This window comes from Juglans microcarpa x Juglans regia, chromosome 8D (genome assembly GCF_004785595.1).
Source record: "Juglans microcarpa x Juglans regia isolate MS1-56 chromosome 8D, Jm3101_v1.0, whole genome shotgun sequence".
NCBI classification, from domain to species: domain Eukaryota; kingdom Viridiplantae; phylum Streptophyta; class Magnoliopsida; order Fagales; family Juglandaceae; genus Juglans; species Juglans microcarpa x Juglans regia.
In genome coordinates this window covers 35,524,472-35,544,184 of record NC_054608.1, presented here as the reverse complement: position 1 = coordinate 35,544,184, position 19,713 = coordinate 35,524,472, and the positions used below count along the sequence as shown (strand labels likewise).

The following is a 19,713-nucleotide window of genomic DNA, read 5'->3' as shown; positions in this document are numbered from 1 at the left end:
CTATTTAAATAATGAAAATTGGTGATGAAATGATTTAACAGACAGAAACAAGTGATATCTTAGAGATCCTTACACCGACACATTGAGGCAGCATGAGTGAAACCAAATTTACGTAAAAAAATTGTGTTTATAAACTTGGTAATTTTGGTATGCAACTCTCACGAGTTTGTCAATTGAATGATGATTTTGCATGTTGGCCCATTTAGTCCATTTATGTAAATAATGGTGTTTTTAATTAGGTGTTATTCAAAATATGTTTTTAAAAAGTTTTTATCTAATGAATTGTTACTATTGAAGAAATTTTAGGACTTTCTTTCTCAAACCAGACGCTACGTACAAGGGGCATACGTGTCTTGCACGTAGCCCCCATGCTAGTATAAATATATATATATATATATAATTATAGGCAGTCGCTTTTGAACCGAGTCTTTCGCTTTCAATACAAAAGAAGTCTGTAAAGGACGTGTTTCATACCACCAGCCACTCGAACGACCTACAACGAATGACCTGACGGCGCTGGGTTTCTAGGATAAACTCCGATGCCTAAGTTAGAGAAGTGGTCTCAATATATAATATCTCAATCAAATTTTGAAGAGCATTTGTTACCTTCATGTACCATTTATAGAGATGCAGGAATGTGTCCATGGATTTGATAACCATTTGTTTCCTACATTTATTTCTAATTATCCCTGAACAAAGGATGAGGCCAAAATGCTCTGATTTATAGGGGTCATCCATCTCAAGATAATTGTTTTCATCTTGGGTGTTATCTCCTTACGAATAATGTTGCTTCCTTGTTGATATCATGCCCCCGTGTGCCCTTATAGGTCAAAATGGCAAGCTAGGCCTACTTATCAGCACATGGGCCTGATAGCAAGAGGACCCAGATATCCCCTCCAGTTACCCAGTTAATTTTCTTTGTGCCAGCACATAGGAAATTTACTAGTTTCGCACCTTATAGGCCCATGTCGACACGGAAGTTGGGAGGCAAGTTGAAGGTTAAGGGATGTTCGTGGCCTAGTTGGGGGATTTGACCAATCTAGACAGGTGGTACGGCGGCTTTCTGCCGCTTCAATTATTCGTTCTTCTTTTGTAACTACTCCACTACCGTCACGGCCTCTCTCAACTTTTATTCGGCCTCTGCCAGCCTCGCTTTTGTCTTCGTTGCATTCATCTCTTGATCATGGGTTGCTTGAGATCGATCGCATAGTAGTTGGCATGTGAAAATTATGTTGAAGTATGCAAAGATCCCACAAATGGCACCACTGTAAAGGACGTGTTTCACACTACCAACCACTCGAACGACATGCAATGAACAACCCGACAGCATTGGGTGCCCATGATAAACTCTGATCTTAAGTTAGAGAAGTGGTCTCGATATCTAATATCTTAATCAAATTCCAGAGAGCATCTGTTACCTTCATGCACCATTTATAAAGATGCAGGAACGTGTCCATGGAGTCGATAATCATCCGTTCCCTGCATTTATTTGTAGTTATCCCTTAACAAATGAGGAGGAGGGGATAACTGCTTTGATTTATAGGGGTTATTCATCTAAAGATAATTGTCTTCATCTTGAGCGTTATCTCTTTACGAATAATGTTGATCCCTTGTTGATATCATGCCGCCATGGGCCCTTGGGCCGCGGGCCTTGTAGGTCAACATGGCAAGCTGGGCCTGCTTATCAGCACGTGGGCCTGGCAGCATGGGAATCCAAATATCCCCTCCAAAGTCATTAAATATCCAACTTTTAAAAACTTTCCATTCGCTTTAGTTTGCAAAAACGTATAGTTGTGGATGGTATCCATATGGTCAGAATAAAGAAATATAATTGATCATGTCAAAAGCAAGTCGGAAACAACCAATTTATTTTTTATTTTTTATTTTTATACAATGGGTGGGGGTGCAATCCTGATTCTCTTATTTGGAGATCAATCTTTATGCCATCTGATCCAAAGGAACTTGGCGGACACAACCTAAGTTAAATATTGCCACAGCATGCATGATGTTTTAGTTGTAGTACTTGAGCATGCATGGAAGACCAAGAATCCATCCTTCACGTTTGGCTTGCTCTAAATTCAATTTTGATGCAGCAGCATTAATCTAATTACATGGATTCAACTCATGTTGGACAAACATGATCAGATGCTGCATATATATGCATGTGTGTCTGTATGTATGTATGTATAGCCATTTCAAATGCCCCATCTTTAGATATCTGCATAAGCTGTAATTAATGTTTGAAGGTGATACAAATCGAGCCGACATTATACCGATGATCACCATATGATCTCAAGTTCCTTCTGATATCCTCCTTCCCTCCTTTTCATTTAATATTCTTGCTAGCTCCATTTTTGTTAATAAACCGACATATAATTTTCACGCTTTCCATGCATTTAATTTGGTTCTGTTTTATTATAAATAACTGCTTATGATAAAGAATCTTCAACAAAACTAATAAATGTGTTGTATGCATATCATGTGAGTTGTTTGAAATGCATGGTGACCTACCCATCAATTCTGATGACTTTCATGCCCTATAATTTAGATGCTGCCTGGTTGGTAGTATACATTGGTTCCAAGTTTTCAAAGTGGCCGGTAATAAATTAGTATTTTCAGAGGTTACTACTCTCTCTAAGTTAATGTAGCAGGTGGAAATCTACCTTATTTTTTGCGAGCAGATCGACTGATTGGCTAAAGATTTGTTCATGCAGCGTCAGATATGTGTTTGAAATCATCACCAAACCTGGCTTGGCTCTAATTAATCAAATGAAATGAGAATATGGGATTATCATTCTCTCTTGCTTAGTCATGGTAAAGAAGTTTGGTGGGTCATCATAAGAGGAGCGTCTCCTCTCCAGCAGGGCATGCATGAGTCTCCCAAATATTCTCGTCAAATCTAATGGTCCACAACATGCCACGTTAAGATAAAATAATCCTCTCTGTTATTGCTGCCACACTCCCCTTCATTCCTCGCCTGCTGACCTTTCCTTTGTTTTTAATATAATCTAATTGAATATAATAGAAATAGGAAGAACAACTAGTTCGGAGCATCTAATGGGTTGTGTTCCTCTTCTCCTTCAAGAGGAAGAGTACCAAGAAAAGGCAAGTTGGTTTATTGATTCATATAAAGAAATTCATGGAAATAGGTAGCTTGGTTTGATTGATGCGTCCTGATGTTGAACTCACAAAGAAGATCGAGTCAGGGGAGCACAGAGATGGGTGCCGATAAACATATGGCCAATCTGAGGGTCGATCAATATAGAACGAAAATGGTGAAACGGTTACGCTCATGGACTATGGGCAGAAGAAAGGGAATGAAATAGTTTACCAAAACATGTCATGTTGCAAAACTGTCATATTCAAATTCTCTCCATTTCCAACCTGAATTTCCCTTGAAATGCCAATATCTCTTCAATACCCATGGAACTTGGCTCCCTCCATGCGAACATGTCTACACTCATTCTCCAGCAACTTTTGTGGGAGGGAATATGGGAGTGTCTTCGACAGTAGACAAGGGACTTAATTTAGTGTGGCATGGCATATTTTGAGTTGTCAGATTTATTAATTAGCCCCTGTTTGAAGACTCATCTCAACTCATTTTATCATTACAACTTTTCTAAATTTCGACACAAATTATAATAACCAATTCAACTTTTTCAAATTTCAAGACAATAATAATATTAAAAATAATATTCTAACAATATTTTATTTAACTCATATAAAACTATTTTAACTCATCTCTGAATCCAAACGGGACTAGTCCACGTGATCTTCTCCTGTTTGAAAGAGGGAAGATTGAGATGCTGGAGAGAGCTGCTCCCAATCGGAGATAAGGTGACAACTCTGTATTTTTTGGTACAAACTTATACATCTAGTTAGTGAGTTAGTTAAGAGTATTAGAGCAATGCTACGCAACCTTCTCAACCTCTACACACCATATTTTTTAAAATTTTTAAAATTTTTAAATTTTTTTTAAACTAATTCAATTTTCTATTCATTATTCATATATTAAATATTTGATAAAAGAAAAAAATAATAAAAATTAAAAAAAAATGTGGTGTATGGAGGTTGTGTGAATAGTAAGAGGTTGTGTAGATTTTTTCAAGAGTATAAGTTAGAAAGTAGTTTGTTTAGAAGGGCCTATTTTGGGCCAAGATGGGTTTAGACCAGTAAATAACTATTGAGGGCCTGAGTTCTGGTAAACAAGAAGCATGCTTTTGAAGAATAGCTTCAAATATAAAACCAAGCTTTGACTGCCAGAACAAGACGCATAATCCAAAGCAAAGTCTCAGATGCCACAGTGTCTGAATCAAAGTTTCCATTTTCCAAACATGTCTTCATTAATAGGAATTGAAGGTTGTGTGCCAACCATGCAAAACCGGGTATATAGAGGATCAAAAAGAAACTGCTAATGCACACAGCATCAGATTGCAGGTGAAAAGATGTTTGTGCACAATTGCACTTTGTTGAACATATACATTCAATAGGCTCTGTAAATGAGTTGCATCCAGAAAATTAAAGAATATTAAACTGTGCTCTCTCCTTTTTTGAAAAAAAAGGATGATAGGAAGCGGGCAGTACAAGAAAAATAGACAAGTGGATACGAGAAGGACCTTGAATCAGTGACTAGTGAGATTAAGGTAGACTAGGAGAAAGGGGAGGTTTAGCCACTTTGAGCTCTCCACAGTCACTGATATATACAGTTTTAAGAGGCCTGTTCCATATTGAGCGAGCATTTTGGGCTCTTTCATCTCCAAAAAATTCAGCCAAGTCATTGAATTGACGAATCCGTTCACCTGGTTTGTATGTGGGGATGGATGCTATGGCTGCCACGACATCCAAACCTGAGATAGAGTTCAACTGAGAGATTAGTGATCATGCTCTTGATGATAGTATAGCAGAATTTATTTTCTTTACAATCTTTTGCATTGAAGATCCTTTGTATTTTTGTTCTATGCTTGTGCCTTAAAGTTTGTTTTCAGTTTTTAAGACCAAAACAGAATCTCATTCTATGTGAAATTCTTCAGTTTGTTGTCCAATTACAAAGTTTTCACACATAACAGATATGTACCTGTAAATTATGAAATTATATACTACCTATCAGAAAATGTATGAAATTATATACTGCAATGAAGAAGTTCATGTTGATAATTTCAAGAAATAATAGTTGTTGATGGGGAGATAGACAGTTGGGGAAAATCTTTCGGTGAGGCATTGATTAATATAATTGGACATCCCACTAAACCCAAAAGTTCAAGCCTAAAAATCTGACCCCGTAATGTTACATTAGTTGCTAAGTTTTGTAAAAATATCTTCTCTGGAGATTTCATCACAATTTAAACCCGAATTAAGAATCTATATGCAGCGTACAATACATTCCAGATATCAACTCTTGTATGCTACAATACATTCCAGAAGACGTCCTAGAATTAAGATTCTGGGACAGTGTTGCATGTTCAAAGAAAGCAGAGACATTGTTTTTTATCGTACTGATGAGCATCTGCACTAGTGCTACTTAGCTAGACCCGTATGCTATAAGCTAAAGACAGAATTTTAATGGATTAGCACCATGATTAAGATCCCTCATGCACTACACATTGCCCACAAAAGGTGATAAAAGGCACAAGACCATTTCATTTTTTTCACACAAGACAATCATGCATACCTTGAGGCCATTATTGTAAGAGAATATTTTGAACTTCTGTATATATTGATTGAACTTTTAAGGAGGAGAAAAAAGACAGCACAAGCACATTCGATGTTCATTCCAAATTTCCAATAACAAAATTTGGGAAAAAGGGGCTAAAGTAACAAATGCATTCTAGCATATTAATAAAAATCCGTTCGATGCTGGGGGAAAGGCATCAACAGAATGTTACATAAGAGCAAAACGAAATAAAATCCACTTCTATTTTCAAAAAAACCTTTAACTAGAATCCCTCCACAACAATGCAAAGCCAGATGTTATTGCCAAATTGGAAAAACAACCAGAAATCAATTAACTAATCGAAAAGATCACATTTTTTTATATGCCCTCTACCAAATATTGAATTTTATCAATTAATTATCAGAACTGCACGCTTGACCAAACACCAAACACATGGTGGTCATACCAAGAGAGCTCATTTCTAGTAGGAGTGTTCAACATCATGATAATGAGCACAAGAACTAACATCAACCCCACAAAATAACCCATTCCAGTCCGAGTGCTTGATATTTAAAAAGTACTCGGAAAATAAACAATGTATCCGCTTTATTTTTATTAGATGGCATGAAATTCCATAACACACTGAACAACCATGAACTTGAAAACACTAACTCACCTTCAAGCACTGTTCCGAAAATAATGTTCTTGCTATCGAGTTGAGGGCACGGCCCAGGTCCGGTGGTGATCAAGAACTCCACATTCCGATAGTTGGGGTCGAGCTTGATTTCATCCTCGTCATCATTCTCAGACAAACACAGCGAAACAACGCCTGCACGGGAATGCGTGAGCATGAAGGCCTTGGAGTCGATGGTTTCGGTGTTACGAGGCAAGTCAAGGGGAGGGCGAACCTCGGCTTTGTCGCGGCGGCCTTGGCGACCGGCAAGGAAGAATTGGCCGGGGAAGATTTTGTGGACAAGGGTGTTCTTGTAGGAGGAGGAGGTGGGAGAACACATGGACTTGAAATTGGTGACGGTGATGGGGACGAGGTGGCCATAGAGGCCGAGGATAACGCGGCCTAACGGGATGGACTCGGAGCAGAGTGGGGCGTTGGAGGAGTCGGTACCGGAGGGAAAGGTTGTGGTGGGGCAGAGGCTGAAGTCCATGAAGACCCGGTCAGTGATGGTGGTGTCTAGCGGTGGTGGTGGTGGTAGAATGGTTGCAGGAGAGGCAGGTGGTGGAGTGGTGGCGATTGAGAGCGAAGAAGAGGAGAGGAGAAGAAGGGAGCGGCGGGTGAGTGGGATTTTGGGATTGAGGTGGAGCGGAGGTTGGTGTTTGTGGTGGTGGGTCTGGGAGAGGATGGGTTGGGGATAATGGAGTGTTAGAGAGCGGGCCATGATGCAGTGAACATGTTCACTTTTCAGCCTATGGATCGGAGAGCGAGGGTGACGTTGAGAGAGGGGGCGAGAGGAAAGACGGATAGAGACTGTGGGGTCTATACTTGTTAAAAACATTTGGATAGGAGAGGATCTGTTTGGAGGAAAAGAAAGGAAAAAGGGGGTACGAATTTATATATGGATATGTATGTTTGAACGTACGGCTCTCAGCTGTAAATAAATGGTTTTGGTTATGATTCACTTGTTTTTCTATATCATTGAATGGTATTTGGTGGCCTCTCTGACTTTTCATCTGGAACAAAGTACTACTTCATGCCATGTTATATCCCCAGTGAATCATGCAGGCAATGATTCATACCTAGCTACTGAGGAGTCGCAAGATTATTGGTGTTACATAGGTCATCTTGGAGTGAAAATTTTCTGACTTTCGTAAATTAATCATGCAGAATAATCTTCTTTAGATCCCCAAGTTGATTGACTTTTTACTTCTCTCAGCATGTATACATGGACACTCAGAATATGATATAAATGAACATTGCAGAATAGTCTCCTTAAGGAAGAGGGTGCCCTGTTCTAGTCTTGCTCATGGGATGTAGCACGCACCAGGCTGTTACTTCCGTCTATCTACCTGAACTTCATGTAGCTTACTAATCAGCACCTCTCTCTAATGTCTGCATCTATTTACTTGCACACAGTTATTTATCTATGTGCACAGAGTAATTGCTAAAAACCTCCTATGGGCATTTCAATGGATGCAACTCAGCAAGAATCGGGGTCTGAACCCACACAAACACATTGTAATCGTATTTCCGACAGTATGTGATCGAATGTAGGACTCTGTCCCCCCATGTCTTCATCCAAGAAATACAGAAGTACCGCGTTGTATTAAGCTGTCACTGAGAAATAACAAAACAAATTTGCAGATACTTTTTCCTTTAGGTAGAAGAGAAAAAAGAAACGGGACAGACTGTTTACAAAAGAACTCAGAAGAATAAAAAGAGTTGATCCTTGACGATAGAAGAAATCTGTGCTCTTAACTCCGTGAAAAAACACTCAGGGTTGGGCAGTAGTTCCTATCTTCTTTTCTTCTAACGGAGCCGTAAGAGGATTTGGAAGCTGCTATGAACAAAGAATTCTCTGTCCGTGAATGCTTCTTTGGAAATGAGATTTTCCTTTGATGAAAACAAGCACTAGAGGAAGCACCTTTCAACTTATGCATTGCGCAGCTGCAGTTGCGATGGTACGGCCTCCGCTCAATCTCCTCGTCCTGCATTGATAAGCATCCATCAAACACACATCGAAGCATCCTCTCTGCTGCTCCAGCGGCCATTCTGTCTTCTCTCTCTCACCCTTTTCCCGAACCCCCCTTGAGTTTGTGAATAGTATTTTGTGTGGGAAGGGGACCGGGATGGAGGTGGGGAGAGAGATCGAGGTTGCAAAAGAGTGACTTGAAATGTTTTTGAAACCATTGAATGCTTTATAAAGCATTTATATAGGTCAGGGGCGACGTAACTGAGTGGGAATGTGGGTGTAATCAAGAGAGAAACCGTGTTTGTGTGGTTCAGCCGCGTAGAAGTCGAGAGAAATTTGGGGAGGTGGGTTCTTGACAAACTAGTTACGCAACAAAGGCACACGTTTTCCTCTATGAAGTTTAGATTTTTATATTGGGGCCCAGGTTAAGGTCAGAGAGAGAGAGAGTCCTGGCAAAAGGGGGGAAACTAAGCAAGTCAGCTTCACTTGGCATGTGTCCTGTTCAGGCTTTGCCTTGCAAATGGCTTCATTCGGCTAAGATTGTTCTGTTTTGCTTAAAACTCATTTCACATACGGTTCTTTTAGCATAGAGATTTGGGCTACTCCTAGCATAGATTACTCCGGAATGTTTATTCTGCAACTACATACCTTGTTAGACTCAAAAGGAGTACTACAACATGATTAGTAACTCTTTTGTCCCACTAATCAAATTTTAAGACCTAACAATTACTATGCTTTGGCTTGATCGTGATGGCTCTTGTTTTGTTTGTGCTGATTCCTGAACACACGTTAATGTTGTTGGTGAAGGTCTTGGTTTTGGTTTCAAACCTAGCTAGGTGAGCATCTGGTTTTAAGTGACATGATGTGAGTCTGACCCAAGATGATCAACAGGCAATTGGTTTTAAGTGACCTGTGAGTCTGACCCAAGATGGATGTATTGAAGTTGGAAGATGATGAAACAAAAAGTTGAATGATGTGTGCAAGTCAGAAACATGCAAGGCCTGTATCGATGCCTTCGTTTCGCTGTTTTGTTGTTATTTAGTGGGATATGTAGTGTAGGATATGTAGTACTGATGGACAAATACAAACTCTCTCTCTCTCTCTCTCTTGTAATCTTAAGCAGAAGCTTTGGCAATGTACCCTGGATCTCTTATTTCTATATAATTTTCTTATTGTTGGTTTTAAAAAATAAGAAAAGCGGATGGATATATAAATTGAAAGAGAGTACTGGTATATACTTTTTGTGCTTTCACTGATTTGACCTCTTCCAACGGCTTGGTTTGTCTATTTTAGCATTCTTATTAATTCCTATTCTCATTCCTTTAGGAATTAGAATTTCCACTCCACAAGAAGATAGGCAAACGCCAACAGAAACAATTAAAAGAATACTACCTTTAACTTGAGTATCAGTAGCACTTTCAAGCAATGCTAGATATAGTTTTAAGGTGTGTAAACACCGCGCACTCTTTGAAAAAAATAAAGTCTACTATTAAATTATTTTTTTTATGTATATTCCAGATTTACCCAATTTTTTCAAATGAAGTATGCGAGACTTTTATTCCTTGAGATTGCAAAGATCATTTCTCTAGCACCTTCCCCCGGCCACCAACCATTGTTGACAAGCTCCCCTCATTTGATTTTTCTTATTGGAGGACATAATCTGCCTCTATTGAAACAAATGACGGCCTCTATTTGAAAAAAGATATAAAAAAATATTGTATATGTATCATTACTATTTTAATTATAAGATGGTATCACACCAAAACTAGCTATCTTAAAGTTGATCTTTAGTTTCAAAGATCTATGTCCTAGTAAATGAGAATGAAAGACCGATTTTAAAATGGATAAGCTAAAACGTTTAGGTACTCATAAAGATGGACTGGTCATGCTAGTTAAACCCATGATCAAGAGCTAATGCATGCTTGCTGGCCTCGATTAATTTTCCCAACCATGCTGTACCAAACCAATTAATGCTGCCGGCATTGTCGTTAAAAGGGGAGAAAATCCAGCAAATAGGTAAGAAGTGAAACTGGAGGCTGTAATATTTGTTTTAAGGATAAAGTACTGCATTTATATTATTGTAATTGTATATCAATTGGCCGCATGATGTTGTACGCAGATTTCGTTCATTCAATATCTTTTTTAAATTTGGGACAATTCTGGAAACGAGAGTACACAAGACAATGTCTACATAAATTTTTGCAGAATGTAGGGTTCAAGACGGAAGAAACCGATGCGTTCTTTCCTCGAGCATTGTCTTGAGGAGCACCGGAGGAGGAAAAATAGTGAAAGAAATACATAAAATCGGCTGCTTCCTAACCTTCTTTCTCCTCCTCTTCTTCTTCTTCTTCTAAATGACCCATAGCAAGCTTATGGAAATATCTGTCATGTCATGTCATGTCATGTGCAGAGACAAATCTCCATTAGCATATCTTCGATCTCAATCTCTTCTATTTGACGTGTCAGGAAAAGAACATTGATAAGGCCGGGATTTGGAAACTGTTATGAGGGACAAGGAACAATCTGTCCACGAATGTTTCTTTGGGAATGAGATGTTCCTTTGATGAGAACAAGCATTAGAGGAACTGACTTTTAACGTATGCAGTGCACAGCTGCAGTTGCGGTGGTACGGCCTCCTCTCCTTCTCCATGTCCTGCATTGATAAGCATCCATCAAAGACGCAATATCGAAGCATCATCTCTGCTGCTCCAGAGCCCATTAATCAATTCTCAGTACTGAAGATATATATATATGTGAATAATGTTGGTGGACAATTAATATGTGCGCACGCGTTTCAGTGGTTTCTCGAAGTTTTGAAACTATTGCATGCATGCTTATGCTTTGTAAGGCGTCATATATATAGAGAGCATGCCTGGAATAAGGGACAAGGACTACTACCGGGTAGTAGTACTGTACAAAGAAAAGTCTTGTGCTCATATGCACCGTTCAACTCGAGAGATCTAACAAGTGCTTCTACAGGACTGATCATTAAGACAAACATTTTCTCTAGGTATTTAAGTTTCACTTCTGATCTAATATAGGGTGTCTGAATTTTCCACAGAGAGAGAGAGAGAGAGAGATGCTTAGGAATTGAGGAAACATCGGTTTGGCATATTATTCTTGTTTATAGTAGTGGGGTTAGGCCTTTTTTTTAAGAGAGAAAAAGAAAAAAGATGCATAGATTGATCCGGAGAAAAGAGTATATAAATCTCAGTAGTTTTGAGGATACCAATTTATCGGTTTTGTCATGTGTAGGAGGCGACTCTTTTTATGCAACAAAGAGATGCCGCATTTGAATAAACAAACATATATGCCATGTCTAATTATAAGCTATTATTGAACTTCGTGATTTCGTTACATGATTTTCCTTAATGACATGTCTAATTATAAGCTAGCTAGGTGATAACAATATGTCATAAAACCAATGCATGACAGTGAGAAAAATTGCAAAATCCCATAAACATTGTTCCCTTTTTTTCTTATCTAATTTGGCCTTTAATCATGCATTGGCTCCAAAAGGCAAATTTTCTCCCTTTTAGTTTGTTTTGCTTTTGACACGGCACTTTTTTTTTTAAACTTTTCTTGTTTATATAGCAAGCATATATGAACAAATATATCAATTTGAGGAGTGGTGATCATGAGAAGTGCTATAAATATGAATGGATTATACAAAAGGAGGCCAAAATTAATGTTTTATGTGCTTATTTTTTAACATTTTCTGATTAATTAGTATCTGTTTCTTCTCATTAGAGTCCTAACTCATTAATATCCCTAGCTACATGATATATAGGTTAGGTGTAGAGGTGATACATGCACCCCCAGGGAGGGCAGTCCCCAACCCTGCATGGGTGGGGGCCGAGTTTGGCCTCAAGCTCGCCTCCTGTGGATAGGTGCCCTTGTCCGGATGTCGAGAGGAGGATTGGCCCCCCATTCCATCTGCCCATTGCCACGATGTGGCGTGTGGTATCACGTGATCAGTTTTTCATATATATATATATATATACACACACACACACAGAGATCAGAGAGAGAGATCGAGAGAGCGAGAGAGAGTTGGAGCTGAGATTAACGACGAGAGAGAGAGAGAGAGAGAGAGAGAGAGAGAGAGACCAAGAGACCAAGCGGCTATGGCGAGAGACTAACAAAGAAAGAGCAAGAGGAAAGAAGTGCGGCATGGGCATAAGTTAAGTTCAAAACCTAACCTAAGCAAAATGACATCATTTTATTAAAAAGAATTTGTTATTTTTTAAATATATCAAATCCTGGTTGGGCAAACAGGTGAAATCCAAGTGGGCCCAAGGGCCAGCCCAGCACTCGCCCCCAACATTTCCACTGATTGGGCACCCACCTATCTTTCTACCCCTGACAAGGGCCGGGCTGACTGAACACGGGAGCCAGTTCAACAGGCCTAGTTAGGCGAACATCAATGCATGCTAATTAAGGAAAGCCACATCTTTAATTAATTAATGGAGTACCCAATTGTTAGGTCAAGATCATCTGGTACTCAACTGAAAATAATAATAATAAATTATGAGTAATGCTACAGCAGTTGTGGAGTAAGCAAACATTACGTAGTCACCTTAAAAAAGAGTGGAGTCTACTATTAAAAAATTAGTCTACTATTAAAAATTAATTTTTTTTTCATATAGGACTTGTATTTTTTTATTTTTTTTTAAATGATTGTGCGATACTTATACACTCACAACTACAACTATCATTTGTCATAAATTATTGATAGTCACGCCGGCCTGCACGTGGCGGCCAACTTAGCCACACCATGATATAAGACTAGGAGATCTTTTTTTTTTTTTCTTTTTTTTTAATCAATAAGACTAGGAGATCTAGTTGTGTATTTATTGATCAATAATTATAATAAGAATATTAATAATAATAGCTAGTAAAGGCTTTTTACATGTTCAATTAATTATATTAAAATATATATAGACTGGGAATCGTTTGTCTTAATTTTGACTTTTTAAGTACAAAAGTACTCTATCATTACTCTATATTCATCTCTTGATGATCATCACATGACTTTTAATATTCTAATTTAAATCATGAATTATAAGTAATAGGAATTATAAAAATGGCCGGATCGATCGATCGAGGACGTGTCAGACGTATAATTGTAAAAGTGTATACTTATCAAAAAAAGAAAAATTATAATATATATATATATATATATATATATATATATATATATATGTGTGCGCGCGCGCGCGCGCGTGCCATTGTCTTGGAAATGCTTTCTTAAATCCATTGATTATATATATAAACTAAAGATTGAATAATTTAAATGCATATAATATCGAGCTGTGAACATTTTCACTTTCCAAGCTCCAAATTAAAGCTTGTCAATGGAGGTCAAGCTGATCATTGGCTATCCAATTGAACTTAATCCAAAAGTTAACATGAACAAGATCTGTGGAGGAAAGTTTTCATTTGCATGGATTCGATCTTCATAATTATAAGATGATCTATCAAATACAGATGAAAGGATTTTTATTTAAAATCATTTCATCATATTTATACAAAATCCATTTGCACGAGACCATCCATATATAAGATCCTCTTGTGGGTCTATAAATTACATAATTAAACCGTACGTTCATGACAAATCTTAACCCACCGTTCATATTTCTTCAAAGAACTGAATTATACGTACTGATGATCATCATTCAATGAACATATATATATATAGCCAGATTCAGATCTTGAATAACAAAACATAATCGTCCTGATCATCTACATGAATATGATCACACAAACTCGACTGATGATGAGGCCTCCCTGCGTGCTGCGGCAGCCCCCACCGGCACCACAGGCGCTGGTGAAGAAGAAGGCGAACTGGAATGGCTAGAAGAAGAAGCTGATGCGTGCAAGGCCAAGGATCTCTCACTCCAGGACCTCCTGATGGGGTAGGATACGTTCTTTTTGCAGCACTTGGCCGAGTATGCAGCATTGGAGCTACCAGCTTTACGCGACTTATTGTGGAGGGCACATCCACAATTCCGATGGTAAGGCCGGCGCTCAATCCCTGTGTCACAGCCTGCAATGCAACCCTCGTACACACATCTCAACAGTCCCTCCGCCACGGCTCCGGCACTACTGGCCATGTATGTCGACCCTTACTGGCCGCCACCACCGCTGCCTGCCTATCAATATTAATTACGCGCACCACCTAATTCAAAGATTTTTTCTTTCCAGGCACTGAAGGATAGCAGAGGTGGGCATTTATAGAAGCAGTTAAGAGGGTCATATATATAAGAGAAAAAGAAAGGAGAAAGAGCGTGGCGTTGTCATGAAGCGGAATAGGCGGCATTTAAAGAGTCGTAGAAGACAGAGGTGTCATGTGAATTGGTAGCAAGCAGTAGTGCTAGCTTGGCTCATGTCCTGGGGCATGTGCGCGCGCGAGTGCCTCTGTGTGAGAGAGTAAATTAATTGGTAGCTACGCGGTAGGCAAGAAAAAGCAGGGGACCTTCAATCATAGTAATGCCTTTGAAAAAAGGGTTTGAAAATTCTAAAAGTTTATATATGAAGTGTTGTTTTCAAATTGAGTAATTCAACTATTTAAAATTAAAAAAAAAAAAAAAAAAAAAAGATCTCAATCTATAAACATCTTTCTCGTTATATCTAATTAATATCGAACTCATGAAGAAAAAGCAGAAAGGGAATCTGCTCATTAAAAAAGAAAAAGAAAAAAAGAAAAAGAATATTGCTCCTTTACCAGTTAGATATTCCTGAATTATTATTAATTGAGAAATTGAAATCGATTCTTTGCTAATTGTGAATTGGCTGGAAAAAGGATATTACACAGCCACGTACATGCATGGAACTTACATATATTTTGAATTATGGCATGATCATGCTCCGGAGCTGGCTGCTCATGATAGAGAAATTCTACGTGCAGAAGCACTACACTACATAGATTCATCTAATCAATATATGATTTGTCATTTTTATTCTTATATCTTAATACTTAAATATGTGTACGTGTGTTTAAATAGAATGGTAAAAATGATAAATTACATGTCGATTAGATGAATCTATGTAGTGTAAGGCTTCCAACTTGTAGCAATTCTTCTCATGATAATCCATTTGAGAATTGTTCATCTATATATAAAGAAGGAGCTAGCTCATGGTTTTAATGCATTTTATTCATCAATAATAACATATATTGTTACCGAAACAGTTGAATAGTTTATATGTTAATTAATTTAGACAAGGGGTGGTAATGTAAGTAAGTACAGATTATATCAAGGGAATATCATCTGTTAAGAATTCATGATTTTTAATATGATTGCTTTGTGAAGAAGAAAGAATAAAGATGATGCATGATCTAGTTTATGGGATTACAGCTTGATCTGTTGTAGAGGTACTGACAAGTGACAAAGAATAGAGATGTATGCATTAAGAGGAAAGATGGGGGATCGAGCTGGCCTGCTTAATGCTTGTAGGAGAAGCACACTAAAGTACGTACACATGCCCCTTGCTGATCTTGGATTATGTCCTCCAGATTCCATACCAACTTTACCTAATTAAATTGCTTGGGTTAGAGACCCAACTTTCATTGCTCATTTGTCTCCTCCAATTAGGACAAATGAGATGATCTCTTCCAAGCTGTAAATACCAAAAACCTAAGAAACCAAGTACTACTTGAACCAGAGGAAACGTCCTACATGATGCATGCTAACATGAAAAAATCAATGCTATTGAGCTTAATTTAGGGTTTTCTTAAATGCCAATAGGATGGCTGCTTCCCTTTCTTAACTTCCCCAATTTCTAAATGTGTACATTAGTCCTTCCTCAATCGATAGTAATTAAGAAAATTCTATTTATAAGCCGTTGTGGATAATATATCTAACAAAGCGTTTATATGTCATGATTTGTTTTAGAAGATAAAATTTAAAATATAAATCTTACAAATCAAATATTATTATATAAGTGAGGTAGATATGGTATATACTACCCATCAGTTTGCAAATAGAAAAACTCTAATAGCAACGATATATGAAACGAAAGACAAATTCTAAAACATTGGGCCAACCCATACTCATTGTAAATTGTAATCCCGACCAATCCCTTGAACAACACTATGGATCAGAGATATTCACAAGTCGAGTCAAAGGAAAGTTTGATAGATCAATCTCTATTTGTTTAACTCTTAAATTTCCCATTTTTCTTTAAATTTCTAAAAAAAATTGACACTTATTTTGTCTTTCTCTCGTTTAGAGGCGAAAGTGGCTTCCTTCCTGCAAAGTGACGGCGACAATTTGCTTCATGAAATTGTTCTTTGTTTTATTGGCTTGCTATAGACTGGTTATTGGTGCTCTATGATTCTGAAGTGTTGTGGTGATCTAATTATCCTCTGATGATAGAGGATATAACTGAATTATGGGATAAACTATCTCTAAAGAAGAGGAGACTAGGGATGTGGTCGTAAGGAATGATGATTTGCATGCTACTTTGAAACAAGGCAAGTTTTGTCTAGTTGGCAAAATTATTACAGACAAAATAATCAATCGAGAGGCCTTCAAATCTACCATGTTGAAAGTATGGAAACTTGATTCAGTAGTGAATTTTATAGAGGCGGGTTTGAACCTATTCATACTGGAATTTGCTTCTGAAATTGCACTCCAACATGTTTGGGATGGGCATCCTTGTATGTTTGATCAATGTCTTATCTGTTTTAAATACTTTGGTGGCCTTACCACTCCATTTGATATGGTTTTTAAGTATATTTATTTTTGGGTTCAACTGCATAACTTGCCTTTTGGTTGTATGAACTATGAAGTTGGATTCCAAGTTGGTGGTTCAATTGGTCAAGTGCTTCATGTTGAAGTGGATGACATGGGAACTGGGTGGGGAAGGTATTTACTTGTGCTTACTATGGTTGATTTTACTAAGCATTTGATACGTGGTGAGATGCTTAATATTGAAGGTAGAAGAATTTTTATACAGTTCAAGTATGAAAGGCTTCCCATGATTTGCTTCTATTGTGGTATGCTTTCTCATGCTACTATGGGATGCCTTCGAAAAGTTATTACTGGTCCTGAGGCAATGGCAAATAATATGCAATATGGAAATTGGTTGAGAGCATCTGGAATAGTCTCATACATGGGACTCAATATGTTTGTGCCAATTCTTCCTCAAGGGATGGATTCCTCCATGGATGGGGGCAAGCATATAGTTTCTATAGATCTGCAGGGGGATAACTGTTCTGAGCAGTTATTTGGAAATTACAAGAATAATAGTATTGGATTGGTTGGGAAGGAAGTTATGTCCATGTGTCAAGCTATTAAGGATAGAGGCATCTATGAGGAAATCGACATAACTATCCCAATGAAGTAATTCAATCAAACTGCAACTGGTGATGGCTTGTGGATCAAGCATAGATTTATCAAAATCTACAGAGGTGATGGCTTTTGCTGCTATGCATTACCTCCTATGATGCGAAAGACTACTGGAGGCTCAGAACTGGATGAAATCTCATGCAATTCTCTACTGGAATGGAAGAGGCAGATTAGAAATGGGGACAAGAAGATGGCTGTTGGATTTGTAAAGGCTATGAGGACATACAAGAGGAAGTCTGCATTAAAAGGTACTAACTTATCTTCTAGTTTTCCTTAAAAAATAAATAGGAAAACTAGATCTAATAGTCAGGATATTTTTCTATCGGTGGAGGCTATTATGCAGCCCCCGCGGAAATAATGAGGCACTTAAGTTGGGACTACCGGGGGATTGGTAACCCTCGAACAGTTCAGGATCTTGATTGTATGGTCAAGATTCATAAGCCATCTATTGTTTTCTTAATGGAAACAAAAGTCTTACATTATAAACTAGAATATTTGAAAGATAGATTGGGTTTTCAAGGCTTATTTACAGTGGATGATATTGGTTTGACTGAGGGTTTGGCATTGTTTTGGAAGGGAGACTTGTCATTAAATATTCAGTCTTTCTCACAAAGGCATATTAATGCATGGGTGAACCTTGAGGATGATATCCACTGGATGTTGACTTGCTTCTATGGTCATCTAGAAACTGACCAAAGAATGACTACCTATAATATATTGCGATCTCTTAAGCAGATTGACCCCCATAAATGGTTATGTATAGGTAGTTTTAATGAACTTTTATATGGTTATGAGAAATGTGGAGGGGCAGGGAGACATTCTAGCCAAATGAACCAGTTTCAACAATGTTTGCTGGACTACCAATTAAGTGATCTGGAATTCAGTTGTAGCTTTTTTAGCAGGAACACTAAAGCTGCAACAAAGGCCTATCTTATGGAAATTGTTGGGCTCCAAAGCACCTCTAATCTTGATAAGTATCTAGGCCTGCGTAGCTTGGTAGGCAAATCTCGTGTAATGGCATTTTAGAGCATCATTGATAAAGTTAGGAGCAAGATTGGAAACTGGAAGAACAAATTTATGTCTCAAGCAGGAAGAGAAGTCTTAATTAAAACTGTACTTCAGTCAATACCAACTTATTGCATGAGTGTGTTCCTCTTGCCAAAAACTTTGAGTAAGAAACTTAATGTTTTGGTGGCAAATTTCTGGTGGGGTGAAGTAGAATGTAAAAATAGAATGCATTAGGTTACATGGAATGACTTATGTATTGGAAAATAGATGGGAGGCTGTGGTTTTAGAGACTTAAACAAGTTTTAATCATGCTCTACTTGCTAAACAAGCATGTAGATTTTTATCTGCACCAAATTCTTTGCCTAGCAGAATTTTCAAAGCCAAGTATTTTACAACATCATCAATTTTCCAAACTCAATTGGGGTCAAAACCATCTTTTGTGTGGAGAAGCATATGGCAATCACAAAACTTGCTAAATGAGGGGCTTATATGGCGTGTGGGGAATGGTAGAACTATACAGATATGGCAGGATAAATGGATATCAAGGGGGAGATCCTGTATGATCCAATCTCCTAGAAAATATCTAGATCCTAATGCTCTTGTAGTGGAGCTGGTTGATTAGCAATCTGGTTGGTGGAATGTGGAGTTGGTGAAAACAATATTTAATGAAACTGATTCTACTGCAATTTTACAGCTTCCAGTGAGTATCCTTGAAAGAGTAGATCAGCTAATCTGGAAAGGTACTCCTAATGGTATTTTTTTTTCTTCTGTTAGGAGTGCCTATCATATGTATATGGCAACGAAGTTGGAAAGAAAGGGTGAAACTTCAACCAAAGAGGATTATGTGAGGTGTTGGGATCAGCTTTGGTCATTACCTATAGTCAATGCAGTTAAGAACTTTTTTATTAAGAGCTTGTACTGATTCTCTTCCCACAAAAATGAATTTTTAGAAGAGGGGTGTTATTGATGACCCGCTGTGTCCTATTTGTTTAAGAGAGAATAAATCTACTGGCCAGATACTATGGTCATGCCCTGCTGCTATAGACATTTGGCTACT

General features: G+C 38.0%; 2 protein-coding genes across 2 annotated transcripts; both read right to left on the bottom strand.

Moving 5' to 3' along the window:
- Positions 1-4,399: 4,399 nt before the first annotated feature.
- LOC121242967 (peptidyl-prolyl cis-trans isomerase CYP28, chloroplastic) lies at positions 4,400-8,513 on the bottom strand. Its single transcript, XM_041141014.1, has 2 exons — positions 6,327-8,513; positions 4,400-4,847 (listed from the first exon to the last, which is right to left on the bottom strand). The coding sequence occupies exons 1-2, from the start codon at positions 7,159-7,161 to the stop codon at positions 4,639-4,641; spliced, it is 1,044 nt and encodes a 347-aa protein (XP_040996948.1). The 5' UTR covers positions 7,162-8,513; the 3' UTR covers positions 4,400-4,638.
- A 5,541-nt stretch (positions 8,514-14,054) lies between these two features.
- Positions 14,055-14,411, bottom strand: LOC121242474. The gene has a single exon (XM_041140319.1). The coding sequence runs from the start codon at positions 14,409-14,411 to the stop codon at positions 14,055-14,057; it is 357 nt and encodes a 118-aa protein (XP_040996253.1).
- Between the last annotated feature and the right edge of the window lie 5,302 nt (positions 14,412-19,713).